The 27807-nt window shown below is 50.2% G+C and overlaps 1 protein-coding gene and 1 long non-coding RNA gene across 3 annotated transcripts; one reads left to right on the top strand and one right to left on the bottom strand.

Moving 5' to 3' along the window:
• Positions 1 to 19: 19 nt before the first annotated feature.
• Positions 20 to 4377, top strand: LOC135575953 (uncharacterized). The gene is made up of 3 exons (XR_010467449.1): positions 20 to 156; positions 1449 to 1739; positions 2483 to 4377. It is a non-coding gene; the product is annotated as an uncharacterized LOC135575953 (long non-coding RNA).
• LOC102097188 (protein DDI1 homolog 2) lies at positions 4005 to 27474 on the bottom strand. Of its 2 annotated transcripts, XM_065037648.1 has the most exons (10): positions 27275 to 27473; positions 23359 to 23488; positions 21627 to 21857; positions 19190 to 19316; positions 17293 to 17420; positions 16594 to 16722; positions 15775 to 15878; positions 14375 to 14564; positions 10131 to 10193; positions 9817 to 10036 (listed from the first exon to the last, which is right to left on the bottom strand). In XM_065037648.1, the coding sequence occupies exons 1-9, from the start codon at positions 27410 to 27412 to the stop codon at positions 10177 to 10179; spliced, it is 1194 nt and encodes a 397-aa protein (XP_064893720.1). In that variant the 5' UTR covers positions 27413 to 27473; the 3' UTR covers positions 9817 to 10036; positions 10131 to 10176. The 2 variants fall into 2 exon arrangements, with proteins under 2 accessions (XP_064893719.1, XP_064893720.1); XM_065037647.1 differs by lacking the exon at positions 10131 to 10193 and having other exon boundaries at positions 4005 to 10036; positions 27275 to 27474.
• Between the last annotated feature and the right edge of the window lie 333 nt (positions 27475 to 27807).

A 27807-nucleotide genomic window follows, 5' to 3' on the forward strand; every position in this document is an offset into this window, starting at 1 on the left:
GACGGGCACCGCGCTCCGCCAGGAACTGAGGTCAGGCGGGAGGGACGGAACGGCGCTGCCCGCCCCCGGCTGCCGGCACCGGGACCGCCCCGCCGGGCCGCCGCCTCCCGCCCCCAGGGCGCCCGCGGGGAATGGCGGGGGGTCCCTCAGCGGCCGGTGAGGGGAGATGGTGCTGGGGACAGGAGGGGAAATGGTGCTGGGGACAGTGATGTGAGGGGAGATGGCACTGGGGACAGCGAAGGGACATAAGGGGAGATGGCATAAGTGACACTGAAGGGACATGAGGGGAGACGGCGCTGGGGACAGTGAAGGGGTGCAAGGGGAGATGGCATTGGGGACAGTAAAGGGACAGGAGGAGGGACGTGAGGGGAGATGGCACTGGAAACAGTGTGGAGACACGAGGGAAGATGGAGTCAGGTCCCTCACGACTCAGGGGACATGAGGGGAGGTGGCATTGGAGACAGTAAAGGGACAGAAGGGGGGATGTGAGGGGAGATGGCACTGGGAACAGTGTGGAGACACAAGGGGAGATGGAGTCAGGTCCCTCACGACTCAGGGGACATGAGGGGAGGTGGCACTGCGGACAGTGAAGGGACGTAAGGGGAGATGGCATTGGGGACAGTGAAGGGACAGGAAGGGGGTGTGAGGGGAGGTGGTGCTGGGTCCCTCATGACCAAGCTGAAGGGACTGTTGGCACAGTGAGGGGACTTGGGGGGAGATGGTGCTGAGGTCAGGGAGGTGACACTGGCTCCCCCCCAGCCGAACGCTGAGGGGATGTGAGGGGAGATGGCACTGGGGACAGTGCGGAGACAGAAGGGGAGCGGGTTAGAGAAACAGGGGCAGATGGAGTTGGAGACACACGGGGAGATGGAGTCAGTTCCCTCATGACTTGTGCTTGGTGGCACAGCACCTCGGAGCCAAAAATGGGCCAGATCAAGCGTTTCTCAAGCCCAAACCTCCATCAGTGAGAAAAGATCCTAAAACCCAACAAATACGAGCCCCACTCGCCACCGCAGGACAGAGCCAGGAGTTGGTGCAAAGGCTTAATGGAGGAGGGTGTTTTATGAAAATAAAAGATAAAATTAGTGATAAACGCACCTCCCGAGGTTCAGGTGAATGCGCTGGGGCTGTCCCGCAGGGCTGCTTATCGCCCTTGCAACATCCGCCCCTGAGAACGGAGAACCAAACTGAAAGTAAAAGCGATTAAAAAAGGAAAAGCTCCCACCTCTGCAAATAACAATACGCTGTTGGTGGGGAAGGGAAGGGCTGCGCAAGGACCTGGATGGAGAAAACACGCCGGGCCGAGCCCGCTCCTTCCCCACGCTCGCAGGAACGGCCCAGCCAGTCTAACAGCTTTGGAAACCAGGGGAGAAATTATCAGGGGAGGGAACAGAGCTCATTAGCGCTTGGGTTAAAACCAATCTAAACCATAGAACTTATTTTCTCAGCTCCCCACAAGCATCTGGAGAAGCAGAAGCGTTGTCCTGAGATGCCAGCAAGGATCGGAGTTTGTCTCAGCGCCTGGGGAAGAAGGTAAAGCTCTCCTGGACTGGGGCGAGATTAGAGGGGAACGACCCCACTACAATGCAGTCCTGAGCCTCAAATATTTAAGTCTCATCCCTAACAAGTCACTGGAAGGACCAACAAGCTTAAGTCAGAACCTTTAAAAGAAGCTCAACAGATCCAGTGCACCTTTTTTTGGATATAAAGGAAACAAGCTGCACAGCACCTGCCAGCGGGTAAGTGCATCCGTTTGAATGCTTCATCGCCCTGGGGTCACCAGACTCCGCGCGGCGCGTACACCTGTAAACACACCACGGTACGGCAGAACTCCCGGTCTCCGACGACTTTTCTGCATGTTCTGAATGCCCCAAGTGTCTGGTTTAGTCCAAGTCAAACGGGTTGGTTGTAATTCCTTAAAGCACCCACCACAAAATTAGGGATTAGGGAAATTTCCCTGCTCCCAGCTCCCCCGCTCAGGAGGAACCATCCCGCCCCCACCACACGGTAATCTGCTCCCGACCCGCTTCCCAAGAGATTTTAAACTCTTTGCTCAGTATTTACAGCCCAAAGTTAGCACGAAGAACATCTCCCACAAGGAGAGGAGCCATCAGGACACAAATGGATAGCAAGGAAGGACAGAATGAGTCACCGAGGTGGAGCTCATCTCCTGCCGCAAAGTGTGGTAAATGCCACATACCATCCTCCTAAAATACATACCTTACCATGCAGTGCAGTCGTAGGGCACCCCAATAATGCTGCCGGTGATCCGGAAGGATATAGACACACACAAAACATTGCAGGAGACAACAATATAGATTTAAGGAAGAAAGAAACACAGTATTATGAAAAACCACAGAATAAAGCAGAGGTTTATCAGGGTAAGTAAAGGTGAGCCCTGCGTTTCACGCAGCACACCCCCATTTCCACAACGAGGCACTAGTGTTTGCATTTTAAAACGCTTCTCATTTTCAATTTTCAGCAGGGGACTCAGAAGCAGCCGCTCCTTTGTGAGGGATCTCAACGCCAAGCTCTCGCATCCTTGTTGGCGTGACTCAACGCTTTGGTCGGCAATCGTGACAGCGCCCTGTCATTAGTGAGTTCTGTTGCGTTGTGCAATAGTGGAGCCAGCATTGCAGCGTGTTCCCCAGGGGTCCTTCCCCCCCAAGGAGAGAAGATAATTGACATGAGGCTGGAGTGAATCAACAGCCAGCAGGATTTAATCCCATCCTGGTGACAAACCCACCCAAAACGTGGGTCAGTTGGCAAAGCAATGTCAGGCACGTGCCGAAACCACGAGACTGGCGAGAAGCGAGTCAGTGGACGCGAGCGAGGGCTCGGTCACGGTTCCCCTGCCGACCATTCTCTGAGCTGGCGTGGTGCAGGAAGCACCGTGATGCAACTCTCATAGTTCATATAACTCATACAACACTCACCTCTCTGCACCTGCTCAAAAAACCTTCATCCGTCACTTCTAAACCTCTGGAGGAGGCCCTTGTCCTACCCTAATGTGTCCACAAAACAGAACCAAGGGAAGCACGCCGACCCGAAGTCAATTTTACGTAGAGTCAGAACCTCTCTTGGCCATATAAAGATCTGCAGCTTTAAGTGCTGATGCCCCGATTCAGCCTGGGACAATCCCAAACATGAACCACACTCATGGTTGCGCTAATTTGCACTTGTACACCAGAATAATACCACTTTTGTAAAGAAAAAAAGGACAAGGCCAAGCGCTCAAAATAATTTTCAAACATTAAGAGTATTTAGTCCTTAAATTGTCTCCCAGACGAAACTACAAACATTTTATTTTGGCCACATGAAAACGCTGAACGGGGCAGTAGCAGCCCAAGCATTAAAGACTTCCCCAACCTGAAAGCAGACACAAAATGCAGTTTGGCCCTCCTAATTAATACCTGCCTTAATGACATAAAGTAACTTGGCTATAGTAGTGACAACAGCATCCCGTGTAGAGCTCTGAACACGTGAGGAGGAACCCGCTGTCCAAAAAGCGCTTTGTCACAGCAACTGATTCACAACCCTTCGTGTTTTTGGGCGTCTCTGCTCTCTGCATTTCTGAGATTTAATGGTCGAAAGCTCGGTGCTCGTCTCAAGGAAAAGTGCGTCTGTTTTACAAGGTTTGAAAAAGGAATCGCTGCTCCATGAAACGAATGCGGCGCTTTGGGTTCATTGATTGTGCCACAAGTTTCAGAGGAAGATCCTCGGCTCCCGCTTTCCAAACCTGTTCACTGACACCAAGAGAAATTATTTCTAACTTAAACTCTCATGAGCTTTCTAGGGATCGGATGTCTCCAAAAAAATAAAGCCAACCATCTCCTAATCTGGCTGGAAATGAGGTGTTTACATTTTAGCCAGAGATTTCTCCTCATTATGTTTGAAATAGCAACATTAAGGAAATTCTATTGGCTTTGGAATAAAAGGGTTTGAGCGCAGGGACGGTGACCTCAGAAATACCAACCGCAGAAACACAGACAGACTAATCAAGCAACATTATGATAAAGTGTTTATTCATTTTTTTTTTTAAATATCAAATTTTTTACACATCGGTTTTGTTGATAAACAGTCCCCCAATATTAAAAAGAAATAAAAATAAAAAGAATCAAGTGTGTATTACTTTGGGCAGAACCACATCCCGCTCTCCGCTGACACCGACACCGCTCTCCTCCCTCCGGCCACCGCGGGGACAACCGCGGCGTGTTCAGCCCAGGAGAGTAAATGACACAAATGCAACCAGCTTTAGGATTCCTGAGTATTGATTCCCTCAAGTTCCTTTAAATGAGTTCGTAAAACTCTTTAAGCTAAAAAGCATCGAAGAGCGACCCGAACCGCAACGCGTTCCGATCGCGGACTAAGCTACATCTACACAGTGCAGGAAGAGATCTCTTGAATGCTTCCGAAGGGAATGAACGTGAAACCGACCCCATTTCCCAAGCTGATTTCTGAGAGATGCAGGTAAAATACCTCAGGATTTGTCCTCTTTGAATTCACATGCTGGGGAAGCTGTTTGGCAAGAAGTCCAAGTCTGGTGAAGAAACCTCTGGGATCCGTTCCTCCTTTTATTCATAAACGGCATAGTGGTTTAGAGAAAACTTATCTGGAAGTTAAGCATTCAGCGAGTACACTTAAATATTGCTACTTTTGAGGAAGGGAGACGGCAAGAGGGAGAGACAAGGACAGAAAGAAGGGCACACATCTGGAGGTACGGGGTTAACAGTCCTGGAGACCAAGTGTCTATGTGGAAAGGTGAACATACGTGGAAAGGTGAACGTACGTGGAAAGGTGAACGTACGTGGAAAGGTGAACGTACGTAGCACAAGGCAGAGATTGTCAGGATAACGCAGCTCAACTCGTCCCGCAGTAGGTGAACGTGCCAAGGACCATCGCCAGGAGATATTTCCTCCTCTTGTCACAATTATCTGTGCCCAGAAACTTTCACGTCGGTATTTCGCTCCACATCACCTCTAAACTCACCTAGAGCTTGTGTTTAGAAAGAGCGAGAGGCCGAAAATACATCCAGAAACCAACAGCCGTGACCACCGTGGCTTCAGGAAACTGATGGACTTTTCATACCGCAATAATTTTGCTAAGCCGATGTGACGTTAGTACACTGGAGCACTGATGAGGAGGAGAAGAGCGAAGAGCTCTATTTTAGGCCAGGGCACGCAGTTCCTTGGAAACCTGACCAGCTTTTGGCGTTACCTGTATGCCCGGCTCTAGCAGAACACAGAAATAGTCCTATTTCATATGCCAGAGAGCGGTTAAGGGATCGCGTACAGCGGAGGACACACATGCACGTTAAAACAGGAGACGCCTTTTAGACAGCATTTGCTAAATACATACTCTAGTCCATTTTATTTTAACCTCAATACTCACCACTGCCCAGATATTCTCCAACATAAATCTTGCTCCTACAAACTTATTCGTTAATTAAGCAGCACGCAGCGAGGCTCTGAAATTAGATTTAAATCACCAGGCTTGGACCAACTTGATAAAGGGGTTTTACAGGTATTGATCAGCTGGGGGTCGGGCTTTGTTTCCAGCAGCTCTGAGGAAGTTACCCATGGAATTCCAGCACTATTGAGAAATGCTTCAGTACAGCTTTGGCAGAAGGGCAGATTTCAAAACTCACCTTTGACAAAGAGTAAAACTGAGCATTGAAGCAAGTTGGTTGATGCTCTAAAGCTTTTATAGCATAAATTCTCTATACGCAGCCCAAGTAAATGCGGCCGTAAAACTAGAGCCTTTACCCTGGTGCAAAGCAGCGGTACTTTGTTTAGCGATTAGCAATTGCTTCTAAAAACATAAAGCGTAAATAGGAAAAGGGTATAACATTGGACGGCTAACATCTGATGCTTCAAGAAGACGAACCCGCAGGCTCCGGGCGCAAATTCAGCTCTGGTGTCGATGTGCCAGGCGGGGGTTTGCTCCAGCACCACCTCGCCGGGACCCGTGGCGCGAAATCGGGAGCAGATTTGGCCGTTCAGACTGAGGATGCTCTGGATCCGAGAGCTGGGAGCTTTACTCTTGTTGCGCTTTTGATAGTGAACCAGATGCAGATGGGAATGGGTCTAATATATTTCATTTCCTAAGGCTCCTAGAGAGAGATGTGATGACACTGTACTCCTGTACCAGCCCCAGCGTTACACAGGGGATCTTTGCTGATTTGACGTGCTCATTGCAAGGAGAATATTAAAGAGACCTCCAGCAGGGGTAACTCTTACCACCTGCACGGTGAAGATCATAAAGCCTCACCTCAGTAACTCATTTTGAACAGAGCCTGAAGGGAATTACTCGATGCTGCTCCAGCAAGAGGCTCCTGAACAGCCAAGCATCATTTTTCCTACACATGCCCGGATCCACCGCCTGCTGCTCATCACGGGGAGCTCAACCCGGGCCTGGCTGCTACGGCCACAGCTCACGGAGAAGCTCCTTTCGAACAGAGGAATAACTTAAAGCTCTTCATTATTCTAAAGGATCTCCTGGCTACCCAAGAAAAACCTGACAGCCACTGCTCCCTGACAGCAGAAACTCCTGCAGGTTCACAGCTGAAACCAAATTGGTGTTGTTTTTCAATGCCACCCTGCATGGAAAGAGCCTGGCGTACATGTAACAAACCTGCGAAGCAACAGGGAAAACAAAACACCAGGAACACAGGCCTGAGACAACAATAACAACAAACGGAAGCCATGAACAAAACCTATTTCCAGCCGCTGCTGGTCCATCACTTCAGGTTTAGCTCGAAGAAGAAAATTCGAGATGAACACTTGACACAAAGCCACGAATTCTGTGGTTTGCAAGTGGGACTACGTAAAAGTTCCTACTTAAAATTTGGTGTCGTGTTTCAGCCACGCTTTCCTTCCCCTTCCCCAGCCCCAACAGTGTTTTGGGGCTCTGCAGAGCCATCGCTAAGTAGTTCATCCCCCCAAAAAAGCATCTGGAAAGGGCTTTCTGCGGCACAGCCTGGGTGGGCTGCTCACGGGGACTCCCCGAAAGGCCACGATGGTTCTAAAGCAGAAGCCACGTCAGTGCATTTGTTTCATAAACCCTATTGGGGAGCCCTCGCTCTTTAAGAGGTATTCAATTAGTACCCGGGCTTCCCGCAGTTTGCGTTTCCGCAGCTGAGAGGCTGATCACCCCCAAGCATCCAGATCAACTCGCGCAGAGCTGATTTCTTCCTCTTCTGGTCGCATCCCCGCTCGGTGCATAGAGAACGCAGCCACGGACACAGTTCGTTCTTCCCCGGGCAGAGGGGGATTAAGAGCCATGACACATGGCTGGGTTGTTAAACAATTTCATCATTAAGGTTTTGCCTTGAAGTGGTTGAGCTTGTTTTGTATGAGGGAAAAACACAATGTGGGCAATGCTAGAAAAAATAAACCACTCCTTTTCCCTTCCCTTCCCTCCCCACCTACGATTCATCCCAGCGCATCTTCAAATAAGTTAAAACATTTCCGAAGGTTTGGTAGCACCAAATTCTATCCCTTCCCTTCTTCTATCCCCTATCCCCACGTTGTAAACTTGAACGCACTGGCCCAAGAGCATCAAAGGGTTTGGCAAAAACAGGCATCAGCCTTCGCCGTGCACACCCAAAACACACGCCTCCAAAATCCCCCTCCACAACCCCTTCGCAAAGTGTTACACGTCTGTGGGCACCTACGTACCTTTAGTAGCTGCCAAGAGTAGTTTCCTCAGCGTCACAGCTGGACATTGGGTTACAAAAGCGCAGGAGAGCTAAAAATCGGTGCAAATCCACCAAGTCCGTTTGCACGAGCGCCGTTTGGCGGCCGCCCCACACCGAAACCTGCGGGCGCCTCCTGGCCCGTGCACACGTGCACGGTCAATTCGCTTCGCGATCTGCTTCGCGCCGGACAGGGCAGTGATCATAATGGCTTCTGCTTTTTTTATTCGTAACATTGGAGCTTATTCTAAAATTGTACATTTAAATAAAACCACTAATTTTAATCCAGTAGGCATAATTAAAAGCTAGCCTGTCCACACAATGCTAGGACGTTTTCTTTCTTTGAAAAGGCCAAATCTAACGAGGGAAACAGAAGAGACAAGTTACTTTGGCTGTAAATAATTAAAAAATCTGGCTCAACATTCTGCTTGTACGTTACGATGTGTAATTTAGATATGTCCTTTGAAAGAAAAAGCACCCCCGTCAGCTACCTCTTCCGTAGTTACGTAGGAACGACGATATTTTTGGCTAGCAAAATGAGAAGAGCCAGATCTGCGTTTCCATCCGCTTGTTCCAGAGCCTCGAGAGCTTCCCGCGTGGTAAAACCAGCGCCGAGGATGCGGTCGACATCGGCCGCAGGGAAAGCAGGTGGAGAAGAGGCCGAGGAAAGTCCAGCACAGCCGGGTCGGGGGCGCAGCTGCGGTTCCTCACACCCACCCGATGGCAACGGCCCTTCAGGAGCAGAACCGCTGCTTCCCCCGGGCGCTCCTGCGAACAGGCTCCGAGTATCTCCATCCAAAGCTTCATCCCAAGCACACGTGGAGGAAACAGATGCGTTTTTCTCTGAAGTCGGACTCTGAGAACCTTCTGCCCAAACCTCCGCTTGCTCAGAGCTCTGTTGCTGGTCGGATGTCGCTGCAGAATTCACCACGACCAAATCGCTCCCTCCCGAACACTCGTGATTCTCTAAAGCACCTTCTCCGAGAGCTGACGGCACGTGACCGGGAGACCCAGCGCTGATGTTGCCTGCGCTGGAATCCCAAAACTGTTTCCCCTCTGCTCTTCCAGCTTCAGAACTCCCCTCGCAGGAGGAACAGCTCTGTTCCTGGCCGGCTGCATCTGAGCCTTTCTGCTCATCTTCAGAAAGCCCCTTCTGCTGCGCCGCTGGCTCTTGGTGAACCCCTTCCAGCCGAGAGACGTCTTCAGAAGCGAGGGTTTTACATTCTCCTTTCCGACTGATGATCAAGAGTTTGTGAAGCTCTTTCAAGGCTGATGCCAGACAGAAACACGGCTCTTCGGAAGGTCTTCCCGCATCCGTGTCCAGCTGGCGGGTGCTGGAGGGGGACGAGTTGTCTTGAGCCGCCACATCAGACAACTCGTTATAAGTGGCAGGAACTTCACTAGTGCTGTTGGACCGTGGGACGTCACCGGTGGAGAGCGGATCACTCGAGGAGGACGCAGGCTTCAGCGACTCCACCTCCATGGAAGAGATGTCTGAGCTTGGGTCAGACACTCTACTGTTCTCAGCCTGCTGCTTCTGCTCGCTCGCTCCAGCTACAGACTGCTCAATGACATCTATTTCCATGAAGGTTTCCGTGTGCAGGCAGCTCCGGGAGGCTGATGCTTGGATACTCCCTTTCACGCAGGACAGAGCCGTGTCCTCCAGTCCACCTCCTCTCGTTCCCGCAGGAGGACGTTCTGGCTGGCCGGCTTCTTCCATGACAGGAGCTTCTGGGTCAGTTGTCTTCATTTGCTTCTCCAGATGTTCCTCCTCTGGTTCTTTGCACATCTGATGGTCTACGGGAAGCTCATGCTTTTGTTCCTGTTCTGAAGACAGACACGTATCTTTATTTTGCCCATGCTCAGCGTCAGCCAAATTCTTTTCTTTTGTCACTTCCAAAGGGTGTTCCTGATGGCGGTCTTGTTCTTTAGCGTTACATTCCTTTAGACTGTCAGCAATAAATGCGTCTTTGAGTGTCTTCTGTGAAAGGCAAGCTGGATTGCAACAGGTTACCTCCCCCGGCTGGGGAGAAGGGTCGTTATTTGCCGAGGAAGCGTTCTTGGAAAGATGCGGTAATGAGAGAGGATGTTGTTCTTCTGGGGTTATCTGGAATTCGGTTGGAGACTCGAAAGACCTGGCGGCTCTAGGATCAGTGGGCTCTGCGAGGCTAGATTCGGATGAGCAAATTGCAGCAGGGGCAGAGACAGAACGATCAAGTAATTGATTTGTGGGATTACAGATCTTGGAATTTAGTCCTGAAGACTGGACTGGATTTTGAAACCCATCAGAAGCTGGTAATGAGGGCATTTCCAGTGAGGTAGTTTCTTTGTCACTATTCTCTAACAGAAGACAGAAAGAAAAAAGTAGTCAGGACACACGAGAATCAGTTTTCACCGTAGTACCGAGAACTGACAAACCGCTGGCTATAAATACCTGGTCTGTGGCCCATTCCAGCTGCAGCAAACACACACTACATGCATCAAGGCTTCTGACGTTCTGTTTGGATTAGGAAACAAACACAGCAAACTGGGGTTAGCGTTCAGAGCACACCGCATGCACCGTCATCGTCCTGTGACCCCTCCCCATGGCCCGTCGGGACAGCACATGAGCAGCAGGAGCTCCTCAGAGAACCACAGATGGTTTGGGTTGGAGGGACCTTCCCCGCTCCCCAGTGCCCCCCCTGCCATGAGCAGGGACATCTGCACCAGCTCAGGTTGCTCAGAGCCCCGTCCAGCCTGGCCTGGATTCATTACATCAAAATAAGTCTGTCGGAGAACAATTTAAAGGCTGTTCTGTACTATCTACGCCGCAGAGCGGCCCACGGGTGATACCACATTCCTGATAAAATACCTGCAGCACAAGGCACGTGTCTAGCACCGTTCCGGTTTGTTCTCCGCACGGCTGAAGATGTTGAAATGAGAATGAAGAGGGCATCGCAACTCTCAGGCTGTGTTCCCTGCAGCTATTGCCTTGCGATGGCCGGTGGCATCGCACGGAGCAGGCGAGCAAACATCAGCTTGCTGCAAAAGCCTCAAGATCCCAGCGCGAAAGGCAGAAGGAACGGCTGCCCAAGGCTGGGAAAAGCAAAGCAAGGGAAGAAACGGCTGGAAATCAAACCCAGCTCGCTGTTTCCGATGGATTTCAGATCTCTGTCAGCAGCACCAAACACTGGGTCTTGTTGTCAGGCCCAATTAAATAACTGAATTCATCTCGCTAATGTATCAGCTCTCATGCTCTTGTTGAATCGCTAATGTGACCTTTGCCTGTTCTGCCATTAAAACCCCACTCTGCCCAGCAGCAGCCATCCAAACAACAATCTGGATTTTGTGCTGCGTGATTTGTTGCATTAGCTCCTTTCTCTTCCCAGAGGCCTCCAAACTCAGTGGTTTCAACGTCAACCACTGTTCTACCTGCAATCTCTCTCTTTTCACAGGTGTACTGGGGCACAGCCAACCACACGTACAGCCAGGATTTCCTTTACACGGCAGAAATCCACCTCTTTCTACTCGTCTCTTCTTCTCCATTAAATAAAACTGGTGGGCGACAGGCCGCGACACCTCTGATCGATGGGCTTTGCTCTCGAACACGGCAGCCGTGGCACAGAGCAATCCCTCCTGCTGGCCGCACATCTGCTCTTCACACAGCTACAACAACTTAGCGGCGCTGGAGCATGAGAAAAGCCAGAATTACCCTGCGGATTTCCACACTGCTCGTCTTTTGTAAGGGTGGCAAAGAGGCTTGTGAGGATACGGATGAAAAGCAGAGGGATCTTTTTTTGTTTCTACGTGGTAGGATTACGTTCACACTCTCTGCTCAGTAGCCAAGACTTCAGAGAGGAAGCAGAAGTGTGGTTTTGACTGCGTGGATCGGTAATAAGGGTCTGATCAATTGAATGCATCAGGATTCGCAGTAATTTATCCAGCAGGAGCTGCTATTCTGCCAAGCGCTCAGCGCCACCCTTCCGAGAGCCATCATCATCCTCCTCCCGCGGTATCGACAGGAGCTGGATCCAGCCCCATCAAGGACATCGATCCACTGCCACCACCTACAAACTCTCCTCCACAAAGCGCATGGTCAGGGATAAACCCCTCGCTACACCAGGGGAAGCCTGAGCCGTGGATGCGGTGGCTTTCTGGTTGAAAGCTGTGTACGGAATACAATTCCTCCTATAGCAACTGGAGTTTTGCTGCCAGTTTTGTAGATCCCTCAGTTTCCCAGAGGTGCTGGGCAAAACGCTGCGTATCAGCAGAAAAGAACAAGCTCTTTGAAATAAATGAAGCGACCGCGGAGGTTCTAAATGGCAGTAAAACACATCACCCCGGCTGCCTTTGGATAGGTGGTGAACGCCAGCGTGTCGGATGACAGAAATCACAAGCCTCACTGAGGCTTGGGGGGATTAAATAAAGCTCAAAAATAATCCAGGTGCATTCAAACGGAGAACTTCAATAACCTACAGATGGACACAGCGATTCCTATTGTACCACCTATCAGAAGGCAGCTAAAAATTGCAGCTGATGTGAAAGAACACGCGGCTTTGCGGGGAGCTGAGCTTCCTCGGGGCTGCGTTACGTTCCCTCTCCCTCTCCTGTTCTTTCACTCGGTTTTCCTGTTACCACCTAATTTTGGAAGTGAGTAATAATTTGAAGAGGGTATATGTTAATATTCTGATTTCTTAGCATATGGCCAATAAATGCCTGTGGGCCAGGGGCTTGTGGTATGTCCGAGACCGACCCAGCGTCGATGCAAACAAGCCCCACCTCGGTTCTGTGCGTTAAGGGAACACACCAAATGCATTTCCTATTCTCATAAATCTTTTACATTCCTCCAGGGCTCAGCACCAACGGGAAACATCTGACTGCTGCTCAGGCTGAAGAAAGCCACGTGCTCTTTAGAACCGCGCTGGCACGCAAACAGCTTTGATTCGAGCCAGTTTAGGCATTTTTCATTATAAGCACTTGACTAAAATGCTGTTATTGTAAAGACTCTGATATTTTGGGCTGAGACATGTGCTTCTTATTCAATCCTTTCAGCAGAGAACTAAATCCAACCATGATGTCTGCAAAACCTCATCCAAAATGGAGAGAAATTGCAAAAAAACAACCCAGGCTTCAAATTTTATCAGGAGAAGAACCAATATTTACATTTGCACATTTTCTCTGCCAGGTTTTGTGAGGAGACGTGAGCCCAAGGTACCAAGTCCGACCTTCTGTGATGTCAAAACCTGACGGGCAACGTCAAATCTGTGTTTGTGTTTCTATTTGCTGCAACTGAAGTTAATAACCGTTCAAATGTGGCTTTAAACATCAAGTGTGTAAACCATTTCTTGCTGATTCACTAAAGCCAGGCCTGCCCCAGGATGGATTTGCACCTCCAGAAAACTTGTATTCTTGGAAAGGAAGAAAATTGGTCAAAGAGACCAATAAGTGCAGCCCTGTGCTCCCCTTCATGTAAATAACTTCATTATTTGCAAGAAAGTCTTTGGACTATCAAGCAGCAACTGGGAAGCGTTAAACAGAAGTTTCAATGCATTACAACTGGTTATATGTGTATAACTATGGTTAAATCTGGTTATTGCACTTTAATTCTAAACACGAGCGTGTTAGAGTCTTAAAAAAGCAGCAATTAAGATGTTGAAAAACTCAACTTTATCAGCTTAAACATGACCTGGCAAAGAGTTTTGCACGTGTGTGGGAAGCAGGATCTTAGCGAGCGGTTCCAGAGGCAAACTTGGTGGTGAAACTCAAATGTTTCTATAAAACACTTGCATTAAAACACTATCTTGAAAAGTTTTGGAAAAGGAATACACTAGGTGAGGTCTTCAAAGCTTCACTGTAATAGCAGGGGAGAAAATAATGAAGCTTTCCTTTAGTCAAAAGTATATACTGAAGTTAAGGGAGGAATTAAACAGCAAATCTGCGTTTCAGACAGTTTGGCTTTAGCTCTTTGGGCACCTCCACTTCAGTGAATCCTGCAGGTCCCGGTTTGCGTTCGCGCAGCTCACGGATTCCAGAAGCACGGGGAACAAAGCTACGGGGAGGGTGAAATTCCCTTTGCAGATCACATTTAAGGCTGATGATCCACATCAGGATGTGAATTCAGCTGCTGCTTTTGAAATTCGGAGCGACAGCAACCTTCAGCAAGAGAAGCGACTCGCCCTCCAAGGGCGCAAGCGCCATTCTAAGGAAATAATGCTGAACTAGCACTATTTCTACAAATCGCTGTGAACTTTTGTCCGGAGATTTGCACGTACTGCTACAGCTCCTCTATTCTTATACGCTGCAGCTATTAAGAACAAGATTTGCGGAAGGCTCCACAAAGCTGCGAGAACATCACACAACCCAACCACGTCCCTGACTACAGCTCAACACAGGCAAACGGCTGCCGGAAACAACCGTTTATCTCACACCAAGAAACCAGAGCGGGTAAGAAGTTGTAAGGAGCGTAGAAAATAACAGCGAGCACCACCAAACGCCTTCATGCAGACAGGTTTTGCTGGACAGAAAGGGAGAAGCGAAGCTAGAGGCCATAAGCGAGAATAAAGCCCCTTTTTCTCTCCGCAATTTACTCGCTGATACTGTATTAAACTGTATTTCCTCGGAGCTGAGAAAAGAGGACTGTGGGCAGACAGCCCAAAAACCAAGTGCAGATTAATATTTCAAGCGGGCTCCTCCCGGTACCTGCTTCCTCTACGGATTTCTGTATTGCTTCTGCCAGCTCCTGGTCCGCAATCTCCTCCGGCCGCACGTCCTCCCGCCCGGCCCCGTACGCCAGGCGGGCGCACTCGGGGAGCTCGCCCTCCGGCAGGAACGTGGTCTGCGAGCCGGTGGTGCCGATCACCAGCACGTTCTTCTTGAGATCGATGGAACACTGCGAAAGAGCATGGAGACATCAGGGGCCTGCGCGAGAGCCAGGCGATTCCCGGAAAAGAAGGAGAAACGAGGTTAAACGATCCGTTTCCGACGGGAACAGCTCATAAGCAGAGCGGGCCAAGAGCACCACCTATAAGCAAAGGGCTCCGTATGACTTAATTTGTAATAAATCATTTGGTCAAAGCTCTGAGCGGCTTTGATGAGAGTAAAAAACTTGTGGGAGCAGCCAGACATCCTATAGCTATCCATGATGTGAGTAGCCTATCTAATTCTTTCATAACTGGACAGGCTGAAGAGTTGGGCGGGGAATAACCTGATGAAATTTAACAAGGGCAAGTGTAGAGTCCTGCATCTGGGCAGGAACAACCCCAGGTTCCAGTATAGGTTGGGAAATTACATATTAGAGAGCAGTGTAGGGGAAAGGGACCTGGGGGTCCTGGTGGACAGCAGGGTGACCATGAGCCAGCACTGGGCCCTTGTGGCCAGGAAGCCAATGGTACCTGGGGTGGGTTAGAAGGGGGTGGTCAGTAGGTCAGAGAGGTCCTCCTGCCCCTCTACTCCGCCCTGGTGAGACCACATCTGGAATCTTGTGTCCAGTTGTGGCCCCTCAGTTCCAGCAGGACAGGGAACTGCTGGAGAGGGTCCAGCGTAGGGCAACGAAGCATCTCCCTTATGTGGAGCATCTCCCTTATGAAGAAAGGCTGAGGGAGCTGGGTCTCTAGTTTGGAGAAGAGGAGACTAAGGGGGGACCTCATGAATGTTTATAAATATATAAAGGGTGAGTGCCATGAGGATGGAGCCAGGCTCTTCTCGGTGGCAAACAATGATAGGACAAGGGGTAATGGGATCAAGCTGGAACACAAGAGGTTCCACTTAAATTTGAGAAAAATCTTCTTCTCAGTGAGGGTGGCAGAGCCTGGCCCAGGCTGCCCAGGGGGGTTGTGGAGTCTCCTTCTCTGGAGACATTCCAACCCGCCTGGACATGTTCCTGTGCGACCTCACCTGGGTGTTCCTGCTCCAGCAGGGGGATTGGACTGGATGAGCTTTTGAGGTCTCTTCCAATCCCAAACATACTGTGATACTGTAACTGGCTGGAAGAAAATCCACCATTAACTCTCCCCAGAAAAATCCTAATAAATCTGCATTTATGTTGCACTGAGCAGTTAACTTGAAAGAGCCAGGAACTGTTTCAAAAGAGGTTTCATTACCTGATGCCTCTTGAGCATATCCAGCCCCAGCAGCATGTCCATGGGCTGCTCTTCAAGGATGGAGAAGGAACACGCCAGGAAATCCCCTTCGATCTGGACCTGAGCTGAAATACAACAGCAACAAGTCGCCATCAGTACCAAACCCGCTGGATAAATGTGAAGCCAGAGCCCTGACGTACTGTTTTGGTCACAGAAAATCTGGCCTTGCGCAAAGCCCGGGGACTACAGCCTCAGGTAGTTAATTATTTTAAAAGCTGGCCTGCTCTAGAGCTTTAAGTGCAGCTTATCTAACCCTCCAAGCTAGAGGAGCTGCGTAGCGCTTCTTAGAGCACAAGTTTAGGGAGAAATCACAATGAAAGGAGTTGATTTTTCAGATAATAAGAACAATTTCTCACCCAGAAAACCCGTGGAAGAGCACAGCAAACCTTCTCTTCCCCGAGTAACATGAAACACTCCGCTGCACCGGAACCCTTCCTGAGCAACTCGTACCGCCCAGCAATCCCACCCAGAACAGGAAAGATCCTGCTGTTTCACATTATTTCACATTAGCCCTGTTTTTTTCACTCAGAGCGAACACACCCTCCGAGCTGAGCGCTCCCTCACCTTCAAGCGCAAAGGCAATTCCATTTAAAAGGCATTAAACAAGACAGAAGCCAGAGTACTGCGCCCGAGACAAACAAACATATTGCAGATGCACTTTCATTCCTCCGCGGGATTTTCTAACAATTACAGCGTTAAACCAGATACTCCTCGGTGCCAAGACTGTGGGAAATGCAGTCAAAGTGCCGCGAAAGCTGCCCAAAGAACGCCAGCGCTTACCTAAGTGCACTCTGCCGATTATTTTCTGCGTCCCCACGCCTTTGGCGATGCCGGCCCACCGCCGATCTACCAGCCGCATGATGTTGCACCTTTCGGCGCAAGCTTGGCTCATGATGGTCATCTGGGCACCTACCAGCGACAGAATTCGCGTTAAATCCTGACAGCTCAGCACAAATTCCAATTCTCTCCGGTAAGGGTTTAAAATCTTGCACTCAGCAGCCGGGAAACAAAGCCACCTGCATCAGGAAACTGCATTAGGGCATAAATCCTGCTGTATTGAACTGACTGTGCACACACACACCAGCACTGAACAGTAAAGTACATTTACTGTAGAGCTGGAATAACCCCAGGTACTTCTCCCTTAAGGCTGTGGATGGGAAGCACTGAATTAAAGGCTTGTGAAATCCCCCTCGTGTAAAATGAGATAAGACACGTGGCCGTGACCTTTCTGGCATCGGAGCCCCAGAAATTCTCCCAGGAGCCTTGACCTGAGGTGTTCCAGCACTCACACATGCTGCTTCTCTCAATAATTCGCTCAGTTCGCTTTAAACAACGCCCAGGCTGCTCTCGGGTTTTCCAAATCTTGTAGTGCAGTGCTTTATTATGGAATTTTTGGGGAAAACTTCTAGAAGGATCATTTATTGTCTCAGTAAGGGAAAGGAGAGCGTGGAGAGAGAGATAAAAACAGGGGCAATTCACCTGAGTCAACAAAGGCTTTCACTGGATGTCCGTTGACTTTGCAGTTGATGTACAGCATCACCACCTGGCCAAAGCTCTCGGGGGCCTCCTCCATTGCTATCGTCATGTTTTCTTCAATGTTTTGTTGCCTGAATTTAAGAGAAGAGAGGGAAAAATCAGACCTTCCATCAGTCGAACTGTATAAACATCCCTCCAACTTACAAACAGTGAGGAAATCCCGCCCGCTGCAGCTCACCTTACAGCCAGATCACATTTAAGCCAGATCACATTACAGCCAGATCACCGCGCCAAAGTTAGCTAAACATCGCCTCGTTAGCAGGGGGATTGCTAGGAATGATCTAGGCTTATCCCAGACACACCAAGGGGCTCCCAGCAGCCTGTTCCTTGCCTAACTCACGCTGTAGCACCAGGTGACCTTGTTTGCGACAAAGCTGTCACCGCAGAGTTAACCTGGAGAACTCGTGAGCACAAAACCTGCCTCACGATTACTCACTCTAAAATACAGCACTGAGAACACACCATGGAGATGTTGCCAGTAGCTACAACGCTGGAATCCCACACAACAGAACGTTCAAATCCTCCAATGTTTCCCTGGAATCTTTCTCCTTTCCAGAGACAGGGAGGGAGGGAGATGAGCAAAACCTCAACACCAAGAGCACAAGACCTTGCTGCGAATTGAAGCCTACAGAAGAAACACTCTTCAAAGAGCCCATCACGGCCCCTACAGTGATCTGGGAAGCGATGGGTCCGTGTAGCGACTGCATCTGAAAGAGCTTTATCTACCAAAAAGGGGAAGGGGCTTCCAATTTTGATGCCATTTCATTTTTCTGCCTCAGTAGGCAAAACACCCATCTTCTTACCCATCTTCTGCAGGGCAGGAGCCTTCCCACAAGACGTGGTTTCTTGTTGAGAAGGAAAAAAGGCAATGGCATCCACGTGGGAGCTAAAGCACCGTCAGTCCCACTTCGTGTACATATACAGTGGTTAATCTTCAGTTTGTTTTCGTGTCAAAACCATTATTCGGTTTTCTCTCTGCTTGACTCTCTACCCAAGATACACTTGAAGTGTGTCTCCAAAAAATCTGATGCTCACAGTAGCTCCCAACCAATCTCGGGCACAGCACACCTAATTAAGCAAGGAGTTTGGAGAAACTAATTGGGGTGTGAAATCTGGGGACTGCTGGATGCCCAAACTGTTCGCTGGCAGCTCCTCAGCCTTGGGCACATCACCTTTATCTGTCACCTTGTCTAAGGAGGAAGGAAAGCGTTCCTAAGCCTCCAAGCAACGTTTCGCTATCTACAAATGTATATTTTTCTGCATTGCTGAGCTAAGCGTTTATCCAGCACCAACACCTTGCCAGTCATAACGCAGGAATGACTCTTATCACAAATTAATTTCGGTTTTGACCAACGATGAGCCTGTATCACAAAGACGTTTCTTTATTGGGGAAAAAAAGCCATCTGTCATGTTCTGACTCGAGGATTTATCACTCAATTTAAGAAATCAAGCCTAACGCAATTACATTTGGATGACAGCAAAAGGGAGCGTGCGCTGACGAGCAGAACGTGTTTTTACAGAACATCTCTTCTGACAGCAGCATCTTCAGAGTCTGCAATCACCCACAGACACCAAACAATTAGCAGTACACAACCCCAAATCTCACAGGCAGCTGGGAGAGAGAAATGACGCCAGGTTGCTGTGCAGAGCTCAGCTTAGAGACTAACACAGGTCCAGCTCTGCGGTTCAAAACATGCCCCATGCTCCCAAGTGCCGCCTCTCAAGAGGATCTCGGCCAAGTGCTTCCCACAAGTGCTCTTGTTCCAGAAAAAGCGCCATGGATGGTGGAAGAAAGCACCGTGAAGATGTCCAAAGCCTGCAAGCGACTTTGGTTTGTTACCTTATGTCTTCTTCTATCTTGGCCTGGGCCTCGAGATCGAAAGGGTCAGCGGAATAGAGTCGGATCCTCTCCTGCTCCCGCCGCGCTCGGTCCTTCTGCTGTTCCAGCAGCACCCTGGTGAACTTCTCTGCAGTGACAAGGAGAGACAGAAAAGCTTTTTGCTGGAAATTACTCTTACAAATCAAGTTCTGGCACAGCAGACTCTTCTTTGTGATGCCAGCGTGCGCTCAGGGGCAGACTGAGCCGCACAGGCTTCCTCTGAAAGCAGCACCGACGGGCCTCAAGGGATCGGCGGCAGACTTGGGAACGCGCTGAGATGAAAAGCAATGGGACAGAGCTCCTTCTCCTCATGCTGGTACCCAAACTCAGCACAATCAAACCATATGCATATGATCAAATCAAATGCATATGCATTTTTATAGAGAAGAAAAATGGAAAAAACAGGAAGACAACAATACTGAAAACAAAGAGCTGCCATTAAAACAGTAATTGACTCTGGTATTGCAGCGAGAATCGCTGCACAATACTCAAAAAAAAATAAAACAGCTGCAAAATCAGCAGATAAATGAGATCCAAAGCAGAAATGAGGACTGTAGAACTGCGCAATTAAAATGGGAAGCCTGAGTGCATGGGTACTTAGAAGGGAGATTTCAGAGCTCTCGGTAAGACGGCCCTTCTACAAGAACAGTTTGCAAAATCCATCACGTTTTACACTCTGCAATCCCCAGTCAAATAACAGTCTGCGGATCCAGCAAAGAGCAAACGTCGAAGAAATAAAACGTCCAACAACAAAACTTACTTTGAACTCAAGCAACACAGGCAGAGACAGAGCCATTATAATCCCTAAAGCTGAATTCCTAGCACCGAAATCAAGACGTCCCAGGTGGGACAGCTACTTGGTATTTAAGGACACAGTTTTCAGATCCCCACTTTTTGAATGGCCTCTGGCTATTTTCTTTTCCTGCTTAGAAAATGTTTCCAAAAAGACCTGGCAATAAATTAAGTTCTGTAAACACAGAAGGTTTTGGGTTTGCTTCTAGAAATGTAATTGGTGTGAGAAGCGCTCTGTCTCAAAGGCTGTTACACGTTCAGGAAGACATTGGGAATGTTCTCTTGGTTTTGTTTGCTTGTTATTTTAAATTAGGCTTCTGTACAGCAGGTGCCTTCTCCAGCGCTCGCGGTGCATCCAGCACATCACACGACACGTATCTGTGTGTGTATTTGAGCTCAGCTGGATCTGTGCCCAAACACCAACAGCAGCAGCACAGAACGGCGGAAACACAACCAGATCAAACCCCACGTCCTTCTCACCGCGGTGATTTGGGACTACGAACACACACTTGAATCCAAGTTTAATGCGCACAAGACAAGACAGATCAGGTGAGCCTGCGCTGGGTGTCTCGGGGTTAACCTCTTGTTTCCTGTGTTGACAGCAGCACATCGGCTCAGGGTGATGGGAAAAGCTTCTCTCCTGCACTATGGACACAGCACTCAGAGGCGTGAAAAAGCAAAGGACGTGGTTTTAACCCCAGATACGAGCTAAAGTCAGAATTAAAAAATTAAACAGGCTGACAATATCCATGCCAGTTCCTTTCCAGCTTCCTTTGATCAAGAGAAAGCTCGAGGATGTAACCTTGAAAGTGGAAAAAAAAGTCTCCTGCTGGAAGCACTTCCTCTCCATTCATTTCCCCAAACTCAAAGGGATTTATTTCCTAACTAAAGGTCTTGCGGAGGTTTGGAAGCACATCCTCTGCTGCCCACACCACCTCTCTGTTCTCACACTGAAAAGACACTGGAGTTCAAAGCTTTCGGCACATGAAGAACGAGGGATCAACATAAGCTTCTCAACTATAGAGGAAGCAAAGGACACAGGACTAGGCTTCAACTGCGCCCAAAACACATGAAAACGCTTTCAAGATGAAGAAAGACTTAAATATTTATGACTATTTCTATTGGAAAAGCTCCCTGAAGAGGCTATTTGCTGGTTCCTTTTCCTCTGACGTCCGCTTCCGCAGCAGCTAAGCGTTAGGGACAGAGCTGGGTTTACAGCGTCCTGCTCTGTCGAGGTCTCAGCGGGTGCTGGGCTGCAGCAACCACCCTGTTATTGAAAACAAGCACTCAGGGAGTCTTAGAATAAACATCAGGAGCTGAGCCACTTGTCTTCACAGAAACTCGACTTATGTGTGCAGCTGGTATTTCAAAGTAGGGGACAGAAGAGATTAAAGAAGCCAAGCAAGAGAAATACGTCCAACTTGTCAGAAACAGTCTTGTTAGGAGAGGAACTCTGCCTTGGGTGCTCCCAACAAGTGCCTTTTATCAGCATCAATGAGCCGGCAGCGAACATCCCAGCTAGTTAAAAACCTGTGGCCGTGTTTTGTTAGGACTAAGCTCAACCCAAGTTTCAAACTCCCCCCTACAGATGAAAAACCCGCCTTACCGAGGTCTCCGCTGAGCAAAGCCTCGGCCAGCGGCGGATTGCGCTCCTTGAGCAGGGACAGCTCGTGGGGGTTCGCCAGCAGCATCTCCCGCAGCAGCGCTGGGTTGTCCAGACCCTGCGGGAACGAAGGCGCATCGGGGGGCGAGGGCCGCGGGCGCTGTGCCGCTGGCGGCTGCTGCTGCGTGGACGTCCCCGGAACCGCGATGCTGCTGAAGTCGATCCGCGGCAGACCTGGAGGGAAAAAGAAGTCAGAGACATCAGCGCTTCACAACTGTGTCCAGTTCTGTGCCCTCAGTTCCAGCAGGACAGGGAACTGCTGGAGAGAGTCCAGCGCAGCCACCAAGATGCTGAAGGGAGTGGAGCATCTCCCGTGTGAGGAAAGGCTGAGGGAGCTGGGGCTCTGGAGCTGGACAAGAGGAGACTGAGGGGGGACTCATTCATGGGGATCAAGATGGAAAGGGGGAGTGTCAGGAGGATGGAGCCAGGCTCTTCTGGTGACAACCAGTGACAGGACAAGGGGCAATGGGTGCAAACTGGAACACAGGAGGTTCTACTGAAAGAGGAGAAGAAACTTGTTCCCGGTGAGGGTGGCAGAGCCTGGCCCAGGCTGCCCAGGGGGTTGTGGAGTCTCCTTCTGTGCAGACATTCCAACCCGCCTGGACACCTTCCTGTGTAACCTCATCTGGGTGTTCCTGCTCCATGGGGGGATTGCACTGGGTGAGCTTTCCAGGGCCCTTCCAATCCCTGACATTCGTGATTCTGTGAAAAACACCATGGAAAAAAACATGGGAAGGATGAACTGCTCTTAATGCTACGGTATTAAGACGGGATTCTGCGAATTTGTGTCAGAAGCATGGCCACGTGCTCAGGTTACTGGGTTAGGAGTGCTCGCACGTATTTATGTCACTGGTCCAGCCTTCTATCTGGCCTGTTTTTTTATCCTCCGAAATGCACTCACTGCATCACAGACTACAGTTATTCCCAGCTTTGCGGATGTGAATAGCACAGAGAGCAATCGCAAAGCTAAACCCAGTGTCTCTAAGGCACTTCTGAATCTCTCAGATTAAAAAAAGCAAGGGGGAAAGAAAAGAAAAAGTAACATTTCTGCAGAGCTGCACTGCACATACGGATTCTCCAGCCGAGGCAGGAAGATGGGAACCTCAGGCAATGCCTCCACACCCCCCTCCACCAGCAGAACCTCCTTTTCCGGGGATATTTTGTGGCAGAGGTTTGCTGGGAAGTGCTGCAGAAGCAGGACAGAGCAGGGCTGCGCTCGGATGCCATCAGAGGAGCCTCTCGCACGTCCACACGATCGGGTTTGTTAAGATGCGGCTTCTCTGGGAATTTGTCACAGCGCAGATTCAGGGGCGTCGATGCCGCGCATCGCGACAGCCCGTTCACGTGTCTGAGCTGCGAATTACTGCACCATTTACACCCAGCGGGAAGGGAACCGGTGGTTCTATGAGAATTCGCACACTTTTACAAAAACTGCAGTTCTCAAGCAGTTACCTTCCTCACCTTCTCTGTATTCCCCCCCAAAAACAGTAAAATGGTAGTTCCTTCCTTAAAATTTTTAAAAAATAATTCAGTAACAAACCCTTCAGCCAATTTTAAAAGCATCCCTGCCCACCCTCCTTCCTAAATATTTTGCCTAGTGAGACTGACACCAGTATTGGATAAATACTGAGACATTTGGATGCTCAGAGCAGAAGGCAGTACAGCCCCAGCTCACCTGGGAAGCGGATCGAGGGCCGCGGCTCCACCGTCTCCTTCTGCCGCAAAATCACCACGTCCCCGTCTTTCAAGCCATAGGAGGCCAGAGATCTGTTGTTGTCCGTCAGAGGCCGCTCCGCATAGACTATCTGGTCATGGAGAGAGCGCAACAAAAATCACCACACGTGACAAAGCTGACATCGTTTTGCCCCTTTTTTATTTTGTTAGGAAAGCGTTCTGGTAAACCCTCTGCCTTTTCCCACAAGACGGTTCCCCAGAATAACCAGTTTGACGGGGACCTCAATGCTCAGTGATTTCCAGTCTACTCCACCGACACGACTCTGCTGAGGCTCTGATGTTCAGCACCCAAAGACACCACGCCGGAAACCACAGTTTGCCCACGGCAGGGAATTAACTTCTTTTGACTACAGAAACACAATGTCACACCATTTTCCATCACGATAACCTGATTTAATAAGGGGTCCACAGATTAAACATGAAACCATATTGGGATAAAAATGAGTAATCGCCACGGGAACATTTCTGTTAACACTAGACCTGTAATAGCTAAAAATGTCCTAAATTACAGGGAAGCAAAAGAAATAAAATCAATTAAAAAGGTGCTTTACGGCAATAAAAGTTCCAAGAAACAGTATCTGAAGGTTCCTGCGCCTTTACAGGAGCAAAACAAGCCCAGGCAGATGGGCTGAGCAGCCTCCCAGCGCTGGCAGGAGCCCAAAGCTGGAGAACTCGGCCTAAACCTGCCCGGTGTAAGATCAGATTTCACGTTTACCAGTTCAGTTTAGCAAGACCGCGTCTCCCTGCGGGTCTGGAAAAGGCTGGTTCAGCAACAACAGGTTTGCCGCAGGTCGGGACTGGCAAAGCCGCCTCGGAGAAGCTTTCGCAGTCCTGGCTCTACCCGATGTTATCACGAGTAGCAGATGCAATATGAATATCCTCCAAAAATATCCCAAAAAAAAACAATTGCTACATGTCTTAAGGTCTGGAAGACACTACAAATTTCGCTGCTTCACTCCACCAACCCTGAAGTATTACAGAGAATCCCACTCCAAGTGGAGATTCGTCATCAGAGGTGGTGGCAAAAACAAGGCAGAACAAGGAAAATAATAAGAACCACATGCAATGGCAACCGGAGCCATCAGAATTAGAGAAACAAGCATGAGCGTCCTACCTTCTCATTAAGAACATGCTTAACGAGCTCAGCGGGACTGCACCAGACTGGGTCCCTTCCAAAGCAAACACAAGCCGTAGTAAGGTGCGCAGTCTCTGCTCCGATGCTTTGCAAGATGTTACCGGTGTAATTAAGGTTATTTTGTGATGAGGAGAGTCCCCGTGCACCCTCTCACGTTACGGGACGCGTCACTGACTCTAAAACCATTGCCCGCAAACAAGCTCATAATAAATCCAAACTGCACATGCAAATCTGAACCGGCAGCTTCCCCGCGCAGCCAAGTTAATCTGTTTAAGTGAGGTTTTACCTCCTCATCCGGCTGGGATTGGATTTACGAGCGTTCGGCCGTGACGCCTCCGACAAGGAATTAAGCGCCCGGCGCTCACTCTACATCCATTAGCAGCACGGCTTGATGTGCTTTCAACCCACCCTGCTCTGCTGTTAAACTGATGTAATTGTGCTGCGTTTTGTCTGGTTTGGAGCATATTTCGGTAAGCGAGCTCGCACACCGGCCACGTACCGGTTCTTCCGGAGGTGAGCTGGGCAGGGACGGGCACCGATATGGCACAACGGCCGGATTTTGGACAATGCCGTGGGGTCACACATCCTTACAGAGCAAAGAACCACCATCGAGGGTACTTGATACCACCAGCAACCGCAAATCAACCCACATTCAGAACCCGTTAAGTCTTCCAGCCAAGGGCAGAAGATGCACGTAGAGAAAGAGAAACTAAAGGAATTAACGGTGCTGCCAGAAAAACGCGGTGCTGCCGGGAGCTGTCCCCTCACCAGAAAAGCCACCGTCTCGGTGCGCGGAGGAAACCGCAGCGAGATGGATTATTTCCCCCCTCCTTGCCCAGCTCCTCTTATCAGGGCAGCCCGTCCCCGTTATCTCGCGCCGCCCTCCCCGCCGTGCAAAACCTCCCAGCCCCCAGCTCGCCTCCACCCCAATTAATTTCCCAAAACAGCAGAAAATAAACCCAGGATTAACCCTCCTCCATGCACAGCTGTGGTTTACTCCACCCTGCACAACCCTGACAATTAAATTCATCCTCTCTTTTGTGCCAACGTGCACCTTGGTTATGGAAACGTGGCAGTAAAGAACAGTAGTAAAGCAGCAAATTGGGTAAATGTAATTCTGCCTGTTCGTGGAGGATGGTTTGAGCCCACAAAATCCTTCTACACAGCAAGCTGCCTCACTGATAACTTTAATTTTAGGACTTTGTCCCCACGAAGGTCCTCGAAACACTTCACAAACACCGGGTAGAAAGAGCAGAGAGAAAGACACAATAAATACATGGCTAGAAAACACGAAAATAAAGCGAGACGCTGCAGAAACGGCAGATGGGCGAGCAGAAGGGATGCAGAGGTGGTGACAAAAAGCACAGCGCTGATCCCCGGTACCTGCGACCGATAAAACTGCAAACGCCGCAGCAGTTTAAACGCAGAGGAAGGGAACGCTTGGCAAAACATAAGCAGGAAAATCCGTGACCTCTCATTATCCTAAAACACACCCAGAGCTGGCGGGTGACACGAGGGGGACAAAGTTGACAACGATGACTTTACGCTCCACGTGCCCATGGAGTTGTGTCCATTCCCGGCGGTGAATTTGGGTGCTGTGACAGACACAGGATGAACAGGAACTTTTATTTAAGGTGGTTTCTCTCTTTCTACTCACCAAAAATCACGATTTTACTTTTCCCTTACAGGATAATCCACCTCACCCGAATTTTCTCTTCCTGCCCTCTCTAGACCGACCTCCCATCCCCAAATAAAAGGCTCGTTGAAAGTGGGGAAAAGCAAAACGCCGCGGGTGAAGCGTCGGGAACCTGCTCGGCGAGGGAACGCGGCCAGTTGAGCCGTTTTCCCACCGCTGACTAATATTTGCTCGACTGGAAAAATACTTTATTAATTTCGACTGGGAAAAGGCTCAGGGAGCAAAAGCCGTCGCCACAAATCTCCGCAAGCTCTGCCAAGCGCGGCCGGCAGACACAGACCCGACATCGCCCCGGCAATAAATGGGTATAAATCGCAAAAGTAAAAGTGTGATTGAACCCGAAACAGTGAGTAAAGCCCAGAGGGATGGACAGACGGACAGGAGCGGCCCCCACGCCGCAGCCTGTCTCGAGTTTTTGGGGCTGGAGGGGGATTTTTGTTGGGGAAACGGGGGACATACTGTTCCATCCCCCACCTGTAAGAAAAACATGGGGGGAAAAAGCCTCAATCCGCCCTTTCCGCCCCAGACACGCGCAGCAGGTTGAGATGGTGAATAAACCTTGTTTTTCCCGACCGTTTCAGCCTCATTCCCCGGGGTCTGAGGGGACAACGGGGCCCCCGCCGGTTCTCTCCCTCTCCCTCCACATCCTTCCTCGTTAAAACTCCAAATTCCTCGGAAAACTCAAGAAAAACTCAAGAGAACCCTTTTTCTGTCCTTTTCAGCTCCACTTCGGGAGGAGACCGAGTGCTTCCCGGAGGGACCCCAGTAAGACACCGAGTCACCAGAGACCCGGAACCCTCTCCTGAGGGGGGAAAAAAAAGAGGGTTTTGAGGGAAAAAGAGACGCGTTTCTCCTCAAAACTGAAAGGTCGGCGTGAGGAGGGTCCCTCCCACCCACAATAAGCGCCAAACTCGGGGCCCGGGCGGGCGGAGGCCCCGGGAGCTGCTGAGGGGACGCGGCCAAGGGGACCCCGGGGGTGCGGGGGGGGAACGAGCGGGCCCCTCCCCGCCGTGCTCAGGGCCTGACCTGGCTCTCGGCCGCCGGGATCCCGGACTCCAGCTCGCAGAGCGCCCGGAAGTTTTGCAGTTCGAAGTCGGCGTCCACCTGGAGGGAGAAGGTGAGCTCGCTGCGGTCGCGGCGCAGGCAGAACACGGTGAGCAGCATGGCCGACCCGCCGCCGCCGCCACCGGCCCCGCCGCCGCCAAGTGCCGCCGCCGTCAAGCGCCGCCGCCGTCGCAAAGCGCGCCCCCCCGCCGGGTGAGGGATCAGTCGTCAATCAGAGGCGCTCGACCAATCAGCGGGCGGCTGCAGGGAGCGGGGCGGTTCCTTCTCCATGCGGCCGCACGGGGAGGGTCCCAGAACACAGAGTCACAGGATGGGTGCGGGGACCCCAGAATGTCAGGGGTTGAAGGGCCCTGGAAAGCCCATCCAGTGCAATCCCCCCATGGAGCAGGAACACCCAGATGAGGTTACACAGGAAGGTGTCCAGGCGGGTTGGAATGTCTGCACAGAAGGAGACTCCACAACCTCCCTGGGCAGCCTGGGCCAGGCTCTGCCAC

This window comes from Columba livia, chromosome 21 (genome assembly GCF_036013475.1).
Source record: "Columba livia isolate bColLiv1 breed racing homer chromosome 21, bColLiv1.pat.W.v2, whole genome shotgun sequence".
Taxonomy (NCBI): Eukaryota; Metazoa; Chordata; class Aves; order Columbiformes; family Columbidae; genus Columba; species Columba livia.

Bases quoted from the DNA above. Each gene is read 5' to 3' on its own strand.
- LOC102097188 (XM_065037647.1), bottom strand. From the start codon at position 27,412: ATGCTGCTCACCGTGTTCTGCCTGCGCCGCGACCGCAGCGAGCTCACC. The intron at 23,489-27,274 runs GTCAGGCCCTGA...CTCCATGACCAG, and splicing joins TCCCGGCGGCCGAGAGCCAG to ATAGTCTATGCGGAGCGGCC. The intron at 16,723-17,292 runs GTGAATTGCCCC...TGTCGCTGGTAG, and splicing joins GAAAGCCTTTGTTGACTCAG to GTGCCCAGATGACCATCATG.